This window comes from Brachyhypopomus gauderio, chromosome 15, assembly GCF_052324685.1.
Source record: "Brachyhypopomus gauderio isolate BG-103 chromosome 15, BGAUD_0.2, whole genome shotgun sequence".
NCBI lineage: Eukaryota > Metazoa > Chordata > Actinopteri > Gymnotiformes > Hypopomidae > Brachyhypopomus > Brachyhypopomus gauderio.
In genome coordinates, this window is record NC_135225.1 from 19,317,457 (window position 1) to 19,338,297 (window position 20,841).

At 41.9% G+C, this 20,841-nt stretch overlaps 1 protein-coding gene across 2 annotated transcripts; it reads right to left on the reverse strand.

Annotated features, from left to right (window-relative positions):
- Nucleotides 1–48: 48 nt before the first annotated feature.
- On the reverse strand, nt 49–20,767 carry LOC143476923 (uncharacterized). 2 transcript variants are annotated; one of them, XM_076975336.1, is made up of 19 exons: nt 19,779–20,767; nt 17,969–18,097; nt 16,739–16,920; nt 16,537–16,579; nt 16,251–16,376; nt 16,054–16,152; nt 14,931–15,152; nt 11,469–11,606; nt 11,255–11,386; nt 10,945–11,067; nt 9,906–10,133; nt 8,821–8,955; nt 8,567–8,671; nt 8,399–8,481; nt 7,385–8,123; nt 6,901–7,296; nt 3,830–6,034; nt 3,544–3,634; nt 49–708 (listed from the first exon to the last, which is right to left on the reverse strand). In XM_076975336.1, exons 1-19 carry the CDS (start codon nt 20,463–20,465, stop codon nt 689–691), a joined length of 5,883 nt encoding a protein of 1,960 aa, XP_076831451.1. In that variant the 5' UTR covers nt 20,466–20,767; the 3' UTR covers nt 49–688. The 2 variants fall into 2 exon arrangements, with proteins under 2 accessions (XP_076831451.1, XP_076831450.1); XM_076975335.1 differs by having other exon boundaries at nt 495–2,055.
- Between the last annotated feature and the right edge of the window lie 74 nt (nt 20,768–20,841).

Here is a 20,841-nt window from a genome sequence, read left to right on the forward strand (position 1 = left end):
TACCAAAACTGGGTAAGATTACCAACGTAAAAAGAATCACGAGGCTCATGTGTTTTAAAACTTTTATGTTCAAAACAATGATGATACCAGTATTTTAGTCTGAACTATTTATTCCTCAAATGCTCTGAAGCTGCTACATGTTCTACTGTACTACACACACACACACACACACACAATAATTATACTATTATAATTACATCTTGAGCCTGACTCAAAGACCATCATTCTTAGGAATTCTTCTCCAACCTGAACTGCTAAGAAAAATATTTTTTTTAATGTATGCATTCAATAATTTATCCAAACCTTTATACAGACAGTACAAACATATTGCAAAAGTCAAGACTGCCCTGCCAATACAGTTTTCTCTACAGCAACAATGCAGAAAAACTTATGTGTATTAGCTACACAGTGCCAACAAAGGCCATTTTTTGTGAAATAACCACACAAACTACCATAAAAGGATAAAAAGAAACATACAGGGAACAGTACAAAACTCGACACACATAGTTTTATTCACATCCACACACTTTATAGACACAAACTAAAGCAGTTTCTTGGGATAGTGGCGTCTTCGCTGGTTTGCCTCAATTCAGTCTGTCCACTTTGCTTGTTTTTCCAGATGTACTTTGCAGTCCATTGGATGCTCCAGAGCTAAATTAACTTGAGTCTATCCTGAAGGCAGAATATACTAAGGGATCCCATTACCACCTGCAGAAGAGAAACGCAACTGCTGTATCGAGAGCCAAAATGGCGTATGGATTAGACAACTGGGTAATAGGAAAACTGTCAAGAGGAGTCCACACACATCCCCAGGTATTATACCACTGTATAGTACAGTATCAGGATAACATCACAGATTGGACAAACATTACCACATTTAAAAGGTCTGTATTAATAATTACTTTGTAATGATGGATGTGTAGAATTCAGGAATAGCTTATATCAATAAGGCACATTAAGTGGGATAACTGTGGGATTCGGTAAAAATTCATAAGGAGCGAAAAACATTAACAGTTACTACTGGTGATACATGTATAGTAGCACATACAAGATGTCTGGAGGTTTAGGTTTCAATAAAGCTTCAGAACCGTAGATGGACACACATCAGTTCATATTCAATAAATAGACACAGTAAAGTCCTGTACTCCTTTATTTTCATTTCTTCTGTTAGTTTTCACTAAACAAACAACTAATAAAAAAATCTCCATCTTGCAATAAGCAAAAAGATTAAAGTTGCTTTATTAATAAAGGTTTTATACAGATCTTTTCCAAAAAGCTTCCAACAGATTTTTTTTTTTAGCTTGACAGCGAATTAAAACATGCAATTACATAGTTCACAAGTAGGTTGGTATCCAACGCTGACAACGTAATGTACATGGGAGAAAATTTGTAAAACATTTTTGCAATACAGGTGCACGCAAAAGTAAAAGATGACTTAGATTTCAGAAGGTTCCATCTCACTCATCTCACTTTCCCACTTCTCAAGCAAGTCTTGCATGTTCAAATTGAAAGTGTCAATTCCCTTGCCAGAGAGGTGAACCCCATCTGGTCTGTAGAGGCCAGAGTCCAAACCAGGCATTATGTTCTCATGAGTCAGAGAAGAACCGCCGAGCTCAGAAATGATGGCGTGTACGCTTTTGTTGACGGCCTTGCGCGTATCGTCTACTGCTGCGCTGTCGTCCGAGTGCCTCCAGGATCTGCGTGGCAGGATGTCCGACCAAACCAGGAGGCACTGAGGAAATATGTTCTTCATTGAAATCAGGTCTTTCTTCACTGCTGCCAGAAACGCACCCACGCTCATCTTGCCAATGTCGTTTCCCCCCAGGTGCATGAGAATGACATCAGGTTTGGGCCAGTTGTCCTTGAGCTGGTGCAGCTGGGGCAGAAGCTGCTGCCATATCATGCCCTGCACACCTTTCCACCATATTCGCACACTGTTTGGGTCCATGCCGAGCTGCATACCGATCTCTGGAGATGTGGCTCTCTTCTCAGCCCAGAACACGAGCGAGTGGCCACATATCCACACGTTCTTTACCTCTTTTCGGGTAACTTTTCCTGTAAAGATGTGACAATATAGCAGGAGCATTAACCTCAATAAGACTGGCCATACTGGGAGCGAAGAATCTTCCCTTTTTCTAAAGTGGTGGTCCACATATGGCATTTTTTCCCCCCCACAATCACCCATTACAATTTATTTTTCCTTTCACAAACGTTGACTATGGCGGACCTTTCCCCACATTCATCCTTGCAGCTATACATCTTCATCTGCAATTTCTTCTACACTTTCAGTATGAACCCCTGATCTAAAGACTTAAAGACCATTAAATATCTTGAGCAAATGACTTAAGATGAAAGTTGTTTAAAGAGATTAACAGTGTTTTGAAGACCCTTTCTAGTTATATCCACTAATCACCTAGAAGATCTCAAGAGCAAGCGTTACTCTAGATATAATGTAGAACAGACCTCAGTTTCCTGAACTCAACCCGTGGAGTAGTCTGCACACATTACTACACAGTTAATGCAAACCACTCACATTCCTTTTCAGTCACACTAGCTATCTATCTGTTCCCATACAACCATATGCTTGCTACTTTAAATCATTGTTCTCTGTCTCCTATCTAGCTGAGCTTCTCTGCACCTGCCTTTCTACACAGATAATAATAATAATACATTTTATTTATAATGCACTTTATATTTCAGAGAAATCTCAAAAGGTACACAGACTGCCTGCTGAGGTCAGACAATACGTTCCTGGTCACTCCTAATAAACCCAAAGCTGTAACATAATTTCACTCTGAAGACACTTCTATCTCAGTTTTAAGATATCTGAACCTGAAAGAACCTATACCAAATAAGTAAATTAGTAGTAACACACAACACCACAGACTTATACATTAGCTCACTATCACTATATACCTTATACAGCCTTGACCATTAGATCATTATATATAAATATATAAAATACACCCCCTTTCAGTGGATTTCCCTTGCTCTGTTAGTAAATCCCAAAGCCAAGCTAACTAGCTAATGAGTATTAATGCTATCTAAACTGTAAACCTAGATTTAACTGTGTATCCTTATCTTGTTTTAGAGGAGAGTTACCTCTGCATAAGACGAACAGAAACCCGCTGAGCTAATAAACTATGGAAGTTTATAAAAAAAATAATTCAGGAGCACATGCCTAAACAGGAGTAACTATTCAGTTTTTCACTGTCCTTAAAACCTTTTTTTATTTATTTACTATTTAACTTAAAAATGAATGACAGAGGCTTACTGTCATAATTTACACAATCAAAATAGTACTTTATTAATTAGTTGCCCAAAACAAGGGAACTTCAAAAAAGGCTTGGTTTAGGCTCATTCAGTGTATTCTAATACTAGACAAATGCATATTCTAATACTAGACTAATGCATATTCTAATACTAGACTAATGCATATTCTAGTACTAGGCTGGTAACTGGATCAGACTTCCTGAGCTGACCTCTTCTATGGATTATGAGAGTGGCTCATACCTATAAGCGTCAGAAATGCTAGCCTGGTACCTGGTGCTGTTTTTTGGCTCGGTCCACGTGTTCGCTGGGCCTCCATTTGCTGTTCTTTCTTCAGCTTCATTCTCTGGTTAAACTGCTCCAGCTGCTCAGAGGTGTGAAAAAACAAAGACGTTCAAGTGCACAAAACCGTTACAGCAATTACATGGAATACACCACCGAACAAAATACAAAAAAAAAAAAAAAAGTGGCCAAGGATCCTTCAATCAAAAGAGCGTGCGTCAAAACCATCAGGAGCCCCTTTTCCTGCACACGGGGTGAGAGAAGAATGATGACATACCCTCTTTTTTTGTTTAGCTTTGATGTCTTCCTCCGTTATGGGCGCAGACTGTTTAGACTCGGCGTCTCCTTGGACATCTTGATGCTGAGCGTCTTCTACGGTCTGTATGCTAATGAGTGCAGGCGGCGCATGAAGCATGGTAGGTTTTACATTAAAAGATTTTATCTTCTCAATTTTGACTGTTTCTATCCTTTTGAGGCACCTGGTTGGGACAACAGATTTTGTCTTGGCCGAACCTCCTGATTGTACGGACATATCAAATTGACTTGTGGGAGGGGGAAAAGTCAGAGTGGGAGGAAGCCCAAATGGAGGTGGAGTGGGAAAAGGGGAAAGAACTGGGTACAGCTCTGGGCTCGGTGGCATTATGGTCGAAGGGTTCACTGGTGGAGCATAGGACCCATAGCCGGGTGGGACATGAGGGGGTGGGACATGAGGGGGCGGGACATGCTGAGCAACTGCGTAATGCAGAGGAACTGAAGGAATTGCACCATAAGGCGACGCGAGAGTCTGAGAATTCCCTTTCCGGTCTTCATCCATGAGATAGCTGTTCTCCCAGAAGTCTTGCCTACCTTTAAGGTAGTGTGCAGTCGAGGAGGATTCGATGGATCTCTGAGCATACAGTGAACTAAGAGTCTGAGCTGATGGTGACAGAGGTTCCATTGTTTTGTAAGAATCGAGTTTGTCATTTGATAATTGTGAGGTAAGCTTGTATTGATCTTGTACCACACACAGTTCTTCCGGGCTGTTCTTAATCGTCCTTTTAAGACCGACTAGATCCTTCTCTCTGTCCTTCATAACTGCCACTTCCTCTTCACGTTGGTTTCGGTGCCTAATGGAGTCCAGGTAGCTTAAGTAAACTTCACGATTAGAGGATCTTACTGGAGATACAGAACGCACACCCTCAGAGTCAGTGGAATCGGCCCTACTACTTTTTCGATCGTATCTGCTCATCAACTGCTCATCTTTTTCCAGAGAATGAGACGATGAACTCTGAGGTTTCACCTTCTTGCCATACAAACGTTCCCTTGTCCTATCAGCTAGCTTGCTAACCTCCGCGGTATCTAGTTTAAGGCCGATCGTTTGGAGCAGACTCTGGAGTTTTTCATAGTGCTCCATCTTTTTGTCTCCACGTTCACCGGCATCCTGCGATTTCTGGTGCACTGGGCTACGTTTGGCTTCTACCTTGTACCTTTCAGATTCATTCCGTATGTCATATCTCTCTCTGTTCCCAGCATACATATCCTGAATATGTGAATGAGGGTTTTCATACTCCTTAGCTGGACGATTCTGGTGCTCAAAAGGGTAACGATCCTGGTGAAGTTCAGACTGATCGCGATGCTCTAAAATATGTTTCTGCTCTTTTGAAAAACTACTGTGAGAAACAACCTTCTCCCCATAAAGAAACCGGTTTTCAACCTTAGTATCTGTCCCATATTTCATTCCAACAATTTTAGAAAAGCCACTACCATCTTGCACAGCTCTTTCGTGTGGCAAGAGATCATCTTGGCTGTGGTCGTCCGAACAGGTTTCAACTCGTTCCAATGCAGGGATCCTACCCGCCTCTCTCCCCATCAGAGCAGAATCAGCGTCTTCAGTTTCTTTGAAGGGGTCATACAACTCGTCCTTATTTCTATCCGCATGCGGCTGTGGGTTCTTCGGACTTGCCAAAGGAGCGGAGTCTTTTTTGGCTTCCCGTAGCAACGATGACAGAAGATTTGGATCCGCTTTATTGAGGGCACTGAGAAAACGCTGCATTTGAGTTGTGAGGTTTCCCTTTTGGTCTGAAGCTGAAGAGACGGTGGAAGGCCCAGCACCAACAGTAGACTGGTCCCCAGCCTGGTCAGAAAACTGGGGCTCGCTGGAGTGTGAAGTAGACCCAGAGCCAGGCTCCTCATAGGAGTACACAGCTTTGGACTCTTTTGTACTTTTGGGGTTGTAAAATGATCCCGAATTTGATACTGGGAGCTGCTGACCTGGTGACTTGCTAAATGTTGAGGTCGCACCAATCCGTGAAGTTGTAGAAACTTCATTAATTAGTCTTCTGAACAGATCATCCTTTTTGGAGGACATTGATGGTAGATTAGTACATTTTTCCAGTGAGGTATGAGAGGACGCAAGGGATTTGAGCAAAGCATCTTGAGGAGGTTTAGCAATTGGAAAAAGATCACGACTATAAGTATACTGATCAGACGAACTGATATCACTCTGCAAAAAATAAAGGAAACATATTAAGTCAAAATATCACATTTTCCACATTTCCCAGTTCTCAGAGTAAATGCACTTTCATTCAGACAATGCTCACGACTGCATTTTGCTCATCCCTTTTGAATCCATATATTCATCACACACAGAGTCGAAATAATCTTACAGTAGAAACGTTTCTAATGAATTGGAGGAAAATATGGATTCAGAAAACTGTTTGGTAGGTTGAATCAGTAATGATGTTAGCAGAATATCTGACCCATTAGCAAGACAAAGGGCGCTAAAGGCTTCACAGGAGAGAAGTGGGCTACTGGGTGTCTGGATTACCTCATGAACGTTTTGATAGCTTTAGTCATATTAGTGATAAATAAAACTCAATTTTGATTAAAAATATTACATTTAAATAATTTCCTTGCTTCTCGGGCGATCACTAGATGAGATTTTCCTCCATTTAAAAATGGTGTCCTAAGATGAGACATTTATCCCCCTTTTATACTTTTCCTTAAACCTTCCTTTATGTTTACATTTTGCTTAAAACACCTGCTAACCACCTATGCCTCTGTAGTTTAAATAAAACATAATTTTCTATGATTTTGTGGGGGGAAAATCTAATTAGTTGCTGTATTATTGAAGGAACCTGGATGATCCAACATGCGTTCTGCGGTTAATCTGTAGGTATTCTTGGTGCAGTAGGCTATGCTTCACGACACTGTACATTACATTCTAGCACTTTTGCGGAAGAAATAAATACTAGTACTTCTGAGTGAACAGAAGTCTCTAACTCTACCAGAATCTCCATTTTTTTTTGCATTCTGGCAATCTCAATAATCCTAAATGCATAAACCATCATGAGCTAAGATTAGACAGACCTGAGGCTGTTCTGTGAGAGGCTCTGGTCGCTTCTTCAAGATGGACTTCTTTGGCTGAAGATCTGGTTTTATGTCGAGTCGCCAGGTGCTTTCATTTGGCAATGAAATGTCCAAGTTTTCTGAGCAAGAAGCAAACGTGCTTTCCTTTTTGATTTCGGGCTCATCACAAATAGTTTTACCTTTTTGTTCCATGGCCATAATTGCTCTTTTACGGGCTATAGATTCACTTAGTTCTTCCAGTTGTTTCTTTTTGCGGATTAATTCTTGATCTTCGATCTCAAGTGAAGAACTGCGCACGATCCACGCAGGAACAGAGCTAGCCGTCTCATACAAGTCGGAAGTACCGCTCATTGGGTACCGCACTGGTTCCTCTGGTGTCACACTTCTTTTACTTACCTTTAGAGAAAGAAGAAGTAAAAAGTAAGACGATCAAATGGTCAACACTGAACACAACTCGGAATTTGTACGCCCGGAGAAAACAGACCTGTTTCTGGGGATCCATGAGAAGTTCTGAGTGTTTCTTCAAAATGGACTTCACTGGTTTTGCATCAGTGACCCACGCGTTGTCTGAACACGTTTTGTGCTGATAATCAAACGTGGCGAAGCCATGTTGTCTGTCCATTTGGAGCACATCTTTAAACGACTTCATGTTTTGCTCCATTGCAATAATTGCCCTTTTCCGCGCTATCAGCTCGTTAAGCTCCAACAACTCCTTCCTCTTCTTCGTCAACTCGTCATCTACATTCTCAGCACCGGACGGACCCGTAAAGCTGGAGGCGCTCTTCTTCTTCAGGACCTCCGTTTGCTTCTCAGGGCTTCTGCGTTTGCCAGAATGTTCCTTACTGCCTCTCTGCTCTTTGCGATGCTCGTCCCTCTGCTCTGGGCTGTGGCTTCTCTTCTTGGCCATCCGACCGCTCCTCTCCCTACTCCTGCTGCGGCTGCGGCCGTACCTGTGCGCCCGCTCCCTGCTGCGACTGCGACTGCGTCTGCTTCGGCCCGATCTTCTCTCGCGGCTGGAGCTCCTGTGTCTCCTGTAGCTGCCGCTCCTGTCACGGCTGCCGCTGCCACTCCGGCTACGCCTGCGACTCCTGCTCTCGCGACTCCTGCTACTCTCTCGGTCTGCTTTACTTTTCTCTTTCTCTTGTCTACCTTTAGTCTCCTGCTGTGAACCCTTTGGTAGTTTAGCAGCTTGGGACGAGTCAGCCTTTCCCTTTTCTTGCTTCCTATAGGTGGAGAAAATCACCAAGAACAAAAGTCAAATTTCTGGCTTATAAATGGCTCCTACTAGAACACAATCAGGCCTGTCTGAGATTACCTGAGACTACCAGCTGAGGCGATCCGGTTTACAAAAATGCATTCAGTAAAACAAATTCTGGGAATATTTTGCCACAGTGGTATTAGACAATGGCTTTCTGCACCAAAAAAGCCTAAAATATGTCACTGGTCATTTAAAACACGTCACTGGTCATTTAAAACACGTCACTGGTCATTTACTCACACAGCAGCCATCAAGTCTCCGTTTCTCCCCTCGTTCATGATCTTCTCCTTTGGATCCCTCAACAATTTGATTGTCATTTTCTTCTGCAAAGGTCAATAGCAAAATAACAGTCAGTGATCCATACCAAGGGTTTGGGTGGTTCACTTTCTTTACATTTAAAAAGTGTACCTTCTCTTTCTCCCCAAGGGCTTCTAATTTTGGCACAGACGTGAAGACGCTCTCTGTCAGCTTCCTGATTCTAATAGCTCGTTTAACTTCTTCACCTCCTTCAGGCTTGGAGTAAAATAGAAAGTTGTATTAAAATGTACCGTACCCTATTATCAGCACTGAAAATCGTACTTGAACAGAAATCAAACGGTTCTGAGTTGAACACCACCCGCCATTCCCAAAAAAAAAAAAAAAAAAAACAAAACACCTCTTACCGCTAACGTGAACTCAACCTTTTCTGCCACCGTGAGCTTGATGTCATCCATGACCTCACTCAGGTCAAAAAACAGTTGTGGGTCTTGCGGAGTCTTGATGAACCCAGAGCTACCATCCACTTTCACAACAACACCCTGGCAGGGGAAGACATGTTATGAAAACATTAACTCAGGCTGGTTCCAAGGTTGCCATCTTGGGTTTTTACTAACAAACTACATATTTTGGGTTTTTTTTTTTTGGCTTTAGATGTAAAGCACCAGGTGCAAAAATAAAATGTTTCAAAACTACCGAAGCAGTTCAAATCCTCTCTTGCATCAGAAACCCATGCTTACACAGGACTTCCTCTTTTAGATACTATTGTCATTTTCTCTTACTTTCACTATATATAGTCAACTAGCACTGTCTGGTTTCTGAATACACCGTGTCCTTTTTGTTGATAGGCAAATGTTCGTATTGTTGGAACAGCTGCTGTAAAGGAGAACTGTATCGACCACATTCCAAGAATATGCACATGGTCACAAGGCTCCAATAATACGCTGCTGTGACAGTTGCTGTCTGCTATTGTCACAGCTCGCACCGCCCCTTTGACACCCACATGCTGCCTTTAAATTATTCGTGCCACTCCACAAGAAACTGGGTCAGTACAGACAGCATGCTGACTATAATCTTCCGACACCTCTCAAGAATTTCTCTCCAGGCACCTGCCACATCCTTATTCAGAAATATCTCCCAAATACTTAACAGCAGCCTAAGATAGAGCATAAGAAGAAATGCTTAATTCACGAAGAAGTAAACTGTAATTCTACCTAGCTTTCTAACTAGTAAGCTTTCTAACTTATTGCTAGATTTTCTAACTATCTATGATCCACTGAAGGAGACAAATATGACATTGCAATTATATATAAAACTTTAACGTTAACGGTTTCACCATTAATAGAAGACTGTACTACATTTAAAAACCGCAGAGCGAGTTATGGTCATCAGTCCCAAACCTTTACAATAAATAAATACACCCAAAGCATCAGTCTTTCCTGATGTGGTTTTTCCTTTGGGGCATTTCATTACTCCCTAGCACCAGACTCACGATCTTGCGCTGCTCTTCCGATTCGGACTGGAAGGTGTCCGGCTGGATCTTGATGTTAACGGCACGCTCCTCCTTGGTTTCCCGGTTGGTGGAGATGTTGAAGTGGACCCTGTCCCCCACCATCATGGTGGCCCGTGTGGTCACATCACCTGACCTAAAAGGGAAGCGTTTCTGTGTGCCTTCCACCATGGAATCCAGAAGACCCTGGGTTAGCTTCTGCTCCTCAACCTGCTCAAAACAAAAACTGTGAATAAATAAACTGTGAAATCAAGAAGTTTACATCACAAACTTATACAACATCATCTATTTCTATGTAATTAGACTTGGGTCTCCAAGCTGAGCTATGTGTGTGTGGGAGTACAAGTGGCCTTAAGCACCAGGAATGTGCTGAGCTGTGCCCCCCTTACTATCTGGGAGAAATTAGGTAAACATGTTCCAGGACTTGATCAAGAGCCACTGAAATGTACCAATAGATCCAGCTCATAGCAAACTCACAGTATATATCTAGGAGCAATATTTGTTCATGCTGACAAGGGAGGACAGTGTAGACATTACTGAGGTCAGTCTGACCCGATACGCCAGTCCTATCTGCTGAAGATACGTCACCCAATCAGAGAAACGGTGATCAGGAGAGAATTTAGAATGCCAATCGGACATATTGAGAAGGTTTCCCTCTCAAGACTGAATGGATTGTTAATTATTAGGCTAACCTGTTTGACTAACTTCACTTTTAAGGCGGTCTACTAAAATTCACAAGCCAATCATGATTTCCTGCATATCCCCAATTAACATCAATTGTCTTAACTGCCATAGACACTTTATTGAATAGAACACTAATTTGTTACTGTGTCCGAGCGAACAGCAAATGCCAATTGAGAAACATGTCCAATATATTTGTCCTCATTTAGACTGATGACGTGATCAAGTACCACAAAATAAAGCAAATGATTTTCATTCATTATAAAATGTTAGCATCACTAACTGTACAGGTGAAAGGGCCGTACAGGGGTAGTGTTTTTCTTAAATTCAACGTGTTCACCTCTTTCTCCTTCTTTAAGCTCTTTGGGAGGATTTGGAACACTGTCCCCTCATACGTCTCACTGCTTATGTCCTCATTGGCTCCTGTCCCCTCCGTGGTCAACACCGAAGACACAGGCTTCCACTACAGAGAAAATACAGGAAGTGTCACTAAACACTATTAAGCAACTTTAAAACAATTTTTAAATACAGAATAATTTTACTGATGTTAGGTCAGCATAATTCTCCATCCTCTTGTTTTCACAAAAACACGTGTAACTAAAAAACACTGAAACACAGCCTGACAACCAGCAGTGTTATAGGAGACTTACCTTGTCCTTGGCTCCAGGGACATCAGTGGCTTTCTCCTTCACCTCAGCAATTTTGTTTTTTGCCTGCGTATCAAAGACCACCGAGCCCTCAGGGAGTTTTTTCAGTCTGATGGCCTTCACCGTGTCTTTTACCTAAAGCGGATAAAGTCGGCACGGTTCGTTTGTCCACGCTGAAGATGAAGAGGTGTAGAGACGAAGAGCTCGTTCGACTCACGCTCAGCACTGTGAACTCCACTTCGTCCATGATTTTTAGTTCATCGTCCGACAGACGGTCGCTGACGGAGGCGGCGAGGTTTTCGTGTTTCTTCGACATGACAGTGCAGACGCCATCTTTGATGTTCATTATCACACCCTGATGATTCATTTGAGAAACGTCACATGACAAAGGAAAGCCAGCATCAAATGAGCAAAACTCCTGCTGTATTTGTACTGGAAATGAACCTTTGGACCAGAAACTTCTGTTTCTGTATTATTATTAAGCTCTTTGCAAGCCTAATAATTGTTGTTGTCTCTCACTCAGAGACAACGACAAAGATACAGGTCTACAAGTGCTCTATGGTAAGGCCACAAATAATGACTTTGTTCTAGTAATTTTCCACTACAGATTATACAGAGTTTCTTGCAAAGACAGAGCACAAGTAGGCAGATGTTGTGCAATCAGTATGGTTTACTGAAGCTCATATGCAGCTCTAGCAGACGTGTCTCACAATCTACCAAGTTTTAGTAGTTTTACTGTCTCCTATGCATTCCACACACACACAATCAACAGGAACCCTTTCATTGTACATCAAATCACTCCTCCAGCATTATCTTACGTACAGTTTTCACAGAATTTCTGTGGAAAATATACAGTGGATTCATAAAGTATTCGGACCCTTTGACATTCTGCACACTTTATACTGTGGTAGATTTTAGTTTCAATTTCTGCCGATCAGTCTACACTCAACAATCCATCATGATGAAGCAAAAACACTTTTTGAACCTGATTAGAATGCCAGGAGGCCAGTTCTATCTTAAGGCACATACCTGTGTATTCAAGGTCCTGAAATTCATTAAGCATGACGAAAACCAAACCATGCAGTCCGAGGAACTCTCTGTAAACCTCTATGACAAAAATGGTGCGAGGCACACATCTTGGCAAGAGTATAAGACTTTGAGCGCTGTGAATGGCCTTGATGGCTGTGAATGGAAAAGTGTGTAACCGATGGAGCTTCTAACTCTGTGTGTACGTGTTGGAATTTTCCTCTCTTCCCATCCGGGGAAAATCCTGCTTCCATTCTCCTCTGCCAGGCTGCAGCAGGGTGTTGGTGGTGTAATCTCTTACATCATACTGTACGTCTTCTACGATAAACTGAACTTTTTACTCAGAGATGGACTCCTGATTCTTCTTTCTGGCTAAGACAGTGGTTCCCAAACTTTTTCTGCCCCCCTTTAGTAGATGAGAATATTTTTGCGCCCCCCCTACAAACTCAAATGCATATTGACCAGTGGTGTAGTTAAAAAAAAAATAAGTGAGGGTTCGCGAGTGTAAGTTGTTGTGTGTGTATATATACATATACATCTGTGAACCTGCGCGAATGGTGGAGGCGTTTATACTAGCCGCGTCACATTCTTTGCAGTTTTGTCCGAAACAATATGTGGTAATATAAAGAAACACCCCTCAAAAAAAGGGGAATGAACATTTACCTGCCGAATTTTAATGTTGCTTTGTGTTTCAGGTTTGAAAAGTGTTGGAATATAGGCGAAATTAAATAATGTGATAAAAAAGCGAATTATTTCGAATCATTACGAGTATATGTATAAATATTTAACTTATTTAAGTTTATCGTGCTGGGAAATATTGAACTGGACCTTGAAAGTGACGTACAAGTGCTTTAATTCCACATTAGATAAAGGTGTATGAACCCTGCAAACATGACTTTGTTCATTGCGCTGAGACGCGGCGTGCGCAAAGTTACAAAATTCGAGAAGTGCGCGACCTCGCGAATCGACAGCGTGCGAGGCCCTCGCGCACGGGCGGAGCCACAGCGATTACGTCATTTTCGCCGCGCAGACCCTCGCGCCGCGTCAAGTATAAACCGAAGTATAAAAAGGCTGTGTTCGAAATAAATACTACATACTGGATACTGCATACTGGACTCAGTATATACTGGATACTGCATACTGGTCCTCGTAGTAGTATGCAGTACAGTTTCCAGTATGTGACAAAAGCAAAGCATACTACGGGGTCACGTGAACGTAGCGTTGCATGATGGGATGCAGTACACAACGAAGATAGCTCTGTTCACGTACTGGAATATTTTGCGGAAGTAGTAGGTCATCCGGGTATGTTTTGCGTACTGGAAATTTTCATTTTGGTCACATACTGCATACGGCATACTGATTTGGGGCTCGATCAGTATGCCAGTAGTATGTAGTAAACTATTTCGAACACAGCCCAAGAGTTTTTTCACGGACACTCGCGCCGGTCGCGACGCAACCTTTCAAGCTTGTTTTACTTTCAAGCTCTGCGCCCCCCCTGCAATAGCTCCCCACTTTGGGAACCACTGGGCTAAGACCTCCCCAGACTTCTGTGTGGAGGAGGGTCAGAACTGGATAATGTTGTGATTTTGGGTTTTTGCTTAGCAATAGCATTAGCAACAATATATTTTGCTTACCCTTTAAACATAATATAGTAATTAAATATAACTACTGCATTAGATGTGTTTAAGCTGTAAACCCTAAGAAGGGCCTTGGGAAATCATGATGTGTAAGGAGTTTCAAAGGGAAGATGACCCGGTCAATGGGAAGTTGAGGACCGCAGTGTTAGACTGATAAAGGAGAAGTACAACATACCGGTGTATGACAGCATCCCTTTGACCAGATATTCTAATATGTTGAAACAAATGGAAAAGTCATGTCTGCTTGAACAGCAAAATCATGTTTGCGCGAAGAAGAACACCACGTAAGGTATACAAGAAGATCTGAGGGTTTGAGGGGTGAAGAAATAGTATATAAAGACTGCTTGCACACACACTTGTTGGACCTCTCTGGTGTAAATGTTAGGATGTGTGAGATCCCCAGAGATATCTCTGTTTTAATAAAGGCCTTTTTGATATTGCTATAATTTTGGTATGGTTGTTTCTGCTCTCTCTTTTCCATCAAACGCGCTGGGCTAAAGTGGTTGATAGAAGTTTAAAGCCCCAACAATAACTGGCCAGGACGGGATACAGTGAGAGAATAGCGCAGGTGAAGTTTTTTTTCCCACTACCAAAGTGTCAGATGTCCTCTACTGTGATGGGAGAACCTGCTAGATAGGTGACCATCAGAGCAGCTAAATGGAAAGCACTCTTGAGCAAGGAGCACATGTCTGCTTGGAGCTGGTGCTTGTAGAGACTTACCCAAGAAGTCTCGAAGGAACCTCTACAAAACTACTGAAGAACTTATTAAAAATTAGCGATTTCAGCTTGAGATAACATTTGCAAACAATTCAAAAGTCTACATTTTTGTTCTAAATTCATTCATTCATAACGATGTCTACAAAACAGTGAGCAGAAAGTGAAGGGGAGTAAGTACTTTAAGTACTTTCTGAATCAACTGTATGTAGCACCAGTGTAACTACAGTGTGACTGGCCAGAGTTACACTTCCCAACATTCACTCAACATCATTATACAAAATGGAAATGGTGACTCTTACCGTTTCCCTGATTTCCTTGGTTAACTGAAATGTTTCCGGTATCTGTGGCATGATGTTTGTGGCTCTGTTGGTCTTTGTTATAATATCTGTGAGCAGCTGAAATTTCACCCGGTCAAACAGCAAAAGAGTGGTTTTGGAGTCTGCCTTGCCAAAAGGCAATTTTATGGCATCAGTAGTGACAATGGTTCTGATGCGGCCTGGGTGTGGATCCATTACGTAGGTCTGGACCAATAGAAAGAAACAGAGAAAAACATGGTTCTTTAGCACTTTGAATTCTACTGGCGGGCTTCAACAACAAAAACAAAAACCACCCCCCAAAAGCATTCAATTCCTGTGATGAAAAAGAACAATTTCTGTCTTCTCATTTGGTAGAATATGTAGAACATTTTATTTTTGTTCAAGATAAGGCTTTAACTTAGTGTTTCAGAAAAAGAATAGCTATGACAAACGTAATTTACCACAAGATCAGTTTACCAATTGTTGAGAAAATGAGTTTTTGCTTAGCAATAACATTAGCAACAGTATATTTGATAAAATTGATATTAAAATTATATATAATTGTTGCCTTAAATGCTTTAAGCTATAAAAGTTTATTCATAATCTTAGAAGGGCCTTACAAGGATCATATGGCATATTGTTGCAACAGAAAACAGTTTGGTCTACTGGAAGTGTTAGATTCTTGCAAGTGTCTGTAGAATCTGTTCTATACTGATAAGCTCCACAGAAGGTGACTTGCAACAACTGTAATGACACCTTATCAGGCTGAGACACTGCGACCATGGAAGAGGACTGAAGGGGTGGAGCAGTAGCATACAAAAACCTGCCTGTTACCAGTACCTTTCGGATCTCTCTGATGTACATGTTTTGTGTGTGTGTGTGAGAGAGATCCCTGGAGATATCTCTGTTTAAATAAAAGGTTTTTTTTTTTTGGTATTACAATAATTCTGGTCTGTTGTTCCTGCTATCTCCTTTTGCATCAAACGAAGGCGGTGGGCTGAAGTGGTTGCGAGAAGTACAGAGCCCAACACAATCAAACCAGAGAGATGAAGCTGGACTCTGGTAACGCAAGGAAATCAGCCCAAACTTCACCATGCGGTCATGTATGGCGGTTCTTCCTACTCACATCTGGAAGAACTGTGGTGACCACACCTTCATATACTGTGGCCTCGACCTCCTCCGTCCCTCCTGGTGCCACTTTCACATCAGTAGCACATTCTTTTCCCTGCAACCAACAGGAACATGCTCAAACAAACACAAGGCTGTTGTTATTATTGTTTTTAACAACGGTTCTTACGTTTCCAAGCCAAGTGAATCACTCACCAGTTCTTTCACTGCTGTGAAATGCACTTTAACCCCTGGGAGTAGATGGTCTCGGTTTCCAAAATAAGCATCAAAAGAGAAGGAGAACTTTTTCAGATCCTCACATTCAATGAAGCCGTAATTGTTCTACACCAAAAGTGGACAAAAACGCAAAGCGAATGGTAAGTATGAAACAAATCTTCTGTGAATTCTGCTGAACTATAAAGCGATAATTAATCTGAAAGTTAAATTTCAAAGCTAAATTTTCCATATTTAGCACCACAAAAACAACTGTGATTTCACCTACACCAACAAAAGAGATGACTCCCATAGAGCGTCCAGGGGGGGGCCTGCAAAACACAAGATTGTTTTGTTAGATTTAAATCGGTGATTTCTCTGCGTTTTCTGAATCACTTTCCTAGGGGCAATTTCCACAGAACACAAGGTAAGAGATCCAACATGCAACGATCCAAACGTCCCAGCCCACTCAAGCCAAATGGAGGAATTACTTGACAGATGCCGAGGCGATCTTGGCAACAGACACTGCCTTTGAAGCTGGAGCCTTGGGATTTTCAGTTTTGCCATTTTCGCTTTTGCCTTGTTTATATGCCTGCTGATCAGCTTTGCACTGAATGCTGGGATGTGGACAGGGAGCCGGAGGGGGAGGAGCCAATGTAGGAGGAGCCACACCCTTAAATAAAACACAAGTACCTAAAGAATTAGCATACTGGCACAGGACTTCTTATTTTCAACCTTACTATATTATAAGCAAATGCAACATGCAATAATTATGAGATAAATTTCAAACATAAGGCTAAAAAATGTGCCAAAAATTGTAGAGGCCAATACATACTTTCTCAGCTATCCCCTAACTTTGGCTTTATTCCAAAGAGTGACACTATTTATAAGGCTAGTTAACATTTTCAAATTAATTGTAAATAAATTGCTATACATTTGCACCAGCTGGGTAATTATTAAATAGGCTACTTTTGACTCTAAATAACCTATAACTTAACAAAATATATATTACTGGCATTTACCTTACAAATAAAGCTACAATGTGCTTTGAACCTTGAACTGTGACTTGGTGTAGACACACGAGGCACATAGTGACATGTGTGACAGACATTATTGATTAGATTATGTTTAGTTATTATAAGAGATCATTATGAACTTTATGATTTAGTATTTGTCCATTCTGACTAAGCAGAAGAACTACAATAATGAAGTAGTGTGATTCAGTGTAACCATGTTTAGTTCATATTATGCATGTGTGCTATACGTGACCCAGGTCAGGGAGAGTGCTGAGGGTAAGAGTACTCTGTTAACTGGTAGTCACTAGGCTACTATACTTGGGTCATTCAGCTGTTCTTTGCGTTCTACTGATACATCAGTTGCTTCCGCGAACTCTAGGGGAGTCCATATTAGGAGATACACACATGTGAGACAAAGTAGCCTGCTGGACGCTTATGTTTTGGAACATGCTGTGTTAAAGATAACTTGCTTGTTAGAACTGCTGAACTGTTTTTAAGATTGTATATAAGCAAGGGGACTGTCCCCCTGTCTTCAGAGTTGTCATGCTATGCTGGAATGAGACTCATGTCTGTGTGATTTTTGTCTTTTATATTCTGTATTAAATCAATCATTTTAACCACGTCTGAGTCCTCATCCATTTATTAGAAAATTTATACGACACCTGCTACAGGAAAACCAGTTACCATGCACATTAAGTGACTTACAGCTATATCTTGGCTCAGTGGCGGTCTTAGTCCTGGTCCTAGTCCTGGTCCATGTCCTGGTCCAAGTCCTGGTCCCATGAATTCCTGTGGAGGCCCAAACAAACCTCGTCCTCCAAACCCAGGATCACCCTTAGCATAAAGAAATAAAATGGACAACCAAAGCACAGTTAGGAAGTCAAGTACTAACAGCAAAGCTCTTCATGGTTTTTAAATGATATAGTAAAAAAAATAAAGGAACCAAATGATTCCGGTATAAGAGAGAAAAATAATCTTTTCTTTAAACACAAAGTATACTTTAGAAAGATTGCCAGTATGTTCTTTGTCCTTTTTAAAGCACTGTTTAATCACTGTCTGTGCTGCAATATTCAGGGGCTGCTATAAAGAGTCATGGCCATCCTGGTTCCTTCACACATCCAACCAGACACAGAGAGACAGACTGGACCAGACACAGAGATAAGTGTTAAAAACACACTTTATGGGCATCAGTGTGAAGACTTTATGGTTTTGGGGGATCGTAGAGACGTTGCAGAAAAAGTACATAATTCTTTATATTTGTGTAATAAATATAATACGATTCAAATATGATTAATGCCATTTTTAACTGCCTGTCACATATGTGAATTGTGAGGAATTATGAAAATACCCTTGAAATCAGCATAAAAGGTACCACAAAGGTCCACCGATTTTAGTTTGGGAAGCAAAAATCAAGTTCAAATTTTGTTGCCCAGTGATGCAAGGAAACCTATTTTTGTTATTATGAAAAAGTTGATGAGTTAAATGTCCAATCATTCACCATGCCTAACCATGACATCATGACATCGATGGGCAGACGTACATTTGTATACTTGATGGCTGATGCTTCTACATTAACTCACTCTTTGAGTAATCGGGCTCGTCAATCTTATATTTCTGTCTTGCTTATTTTCACATTAATGTGAAATGTGGTGGGTGGTGGTTGGAAAGGCTCCTAGAAATTACAACTGGTTGTAGTATAAATCACCAAAGAAAACACTCTCACTGGATGTACTGTGTGCTTGCTTCCAAGAGGAAGTTCAGAAATACCCTGCTTACATTTATTCACTCCGCAAATGCTCATTCTTGAGACGGTACTATGCATACTCATAGAGGAAATTCTGTGAGGATGTTCTAAAAACTGTAAGCAGTGCTGGTGGTTGTGGAAAACTGTGTTGTACTGGGTACTGACCGCTTGTGTCCATTTCTCTTAGCTGAAAGTTAATAAATAAAACACTTTATGTCAGCATGCAGGGAACTATGTACAACCTGATGCTCCCAGATCTATCAGGTCCCTGTTTGACATTAATAACATTAATTTAAAGATGTCTCAAACATTCAGCAATTCAACAAACTGAAAGGCCATGAAAGCCTGATCTGTGAATGCTTGCTGTGCATCAGGGTTCCCCTCCCAAAAAGAATTTCTGTTTCTGAGATTGACTTCCTGTAAAAGTTATTATGAGCCAATCACAACCAGCCTAATCAGGCTGGAACACTATTTCTGCTTTATGATTATGATGTCTGTCTGCATATGTCTGTTTTAGTTCAGGGTCGATGTTTCTGAGGGGTGTTGCGAGAGCCTTGTACTGATTAAAGCAGTCGCATGACTTACTGTAAGTGTGCGATATTGTGACATTTATTAACTTGTGAAATCATAATCATAATGCAACACTGACAATTTTATTCTAGTTGTAGTATAATGAAATATATTAAAAAGAAGATGTTTCACATTTCAGACCTCTATATTGACTCCAATGTGTAATATGCTTAAAACAAGCAGACGTCACTGGATACTTACATGGACTTCCAAGGGAGTCATATAGTTTGGGTCCATGACACTGTAACCCTCTGCTGGACCACATCCAGCATCCATTACTGGGTAACCTGGTCCACCTTCAAACTCTGGCGGATGGAAGACAGGCGGTGCACCCCTCAGATTTGGTGGGACAAAATCTGGCGGCCCACTCTCAAAATTTGCTGGGTAAAATCCAGGATCTCCTTCATACGGTGGCGGGTGAAACCCAGGTCCGGGTCCGGGTCTGGGTCCCCCTTCATACGGTGGCGGGTGAAACCCAGGTCCGGGTCCGGGTCCCCCTTCATAAGGTGGCGGGTGAAAGCTGGGTGGTCTTGCGTCAAAGTCAGGGTGGGGGAACCGTGGGCCACCTCCAAACTCTGCTGGATGGAAGCCAGGCCCACCTCCAAACTCTGGTGGGGGAAAATGTTCTTCATGCATATACCGAGACCTCATCATGAACTCTGGGGGTTCATTTTGAGGATGGTGCGGTCCAAAGTCAGGCGGGCCCATAGGAAACCGTTCTCCTGGTACCATTGGCCCAGGGGGGCCCAGTGGACGTGGAGGACGCCCACGAAACCCACCAGGATGAGGAGGCCTACCCCAACATCCGTCAGGGGGAGGAGGGGGGACTCCTGAATACACCCCAAACCCAGGTCCATGTCCCGCACCCCGTTTCCGACCTTTAGCCATCTGTTCACGGAACTTCGGTACTTCGCCCTTTCGGGTCACCAACTGTAAACTGTGACTTACCAGCAACGTAAACAAGAAGCTGCGTAGATCCCAAATAAAGTGACTAGCTAGCTAGGCTAACTAGCTATTTTTTTGGCCAAGTAGAACAAAGCCCCGTAGCTAGCTAACTAAAACAGACGGTTATTGAATGCCCGACAGGGACACGCTTGTATTTTACTATGAATTTGGAGGCGCTGCTCTTCTTTTGCCGCATGCTGACCACAAACTGTGGACACACCACCCCGACCGCTGCCTCTCCAAACTTCTCCTCCAACGGAAGTGTGGACGGAAGTCACGTTCGGTTTTCAAATTTAAAGCCCAAACTTATTAAAAGTCC

What these genes read in the sequence shown, in the direction of transcription:
- LOC143476923 (XM_076975335.1), bottom strand. Translation starts at nt 20,465, where the DNA reads ATGGCTAAAGGTCGGAAACGGGGTGCGGGACATGGACCTGGGTTTGGG. An exon ending in TGGAGTTCACAGTGCTGAGC is followed by an intron (nt 11,387 to 11,468) that starts GTGAGTCGAACG and finishes TATCCGCTTTAG; the next exon opens with GTAAAAGACACGGTGAAGGC. An exon ending in CCCTTGGGGAGAAAGAGAAG is followed by an intron (nt 8,482 to 8,566) that starts GTACACTTTTTA and finishes TGACCTTTGCAG; the next exon opens with AAGAAAATGACAATCAAATT.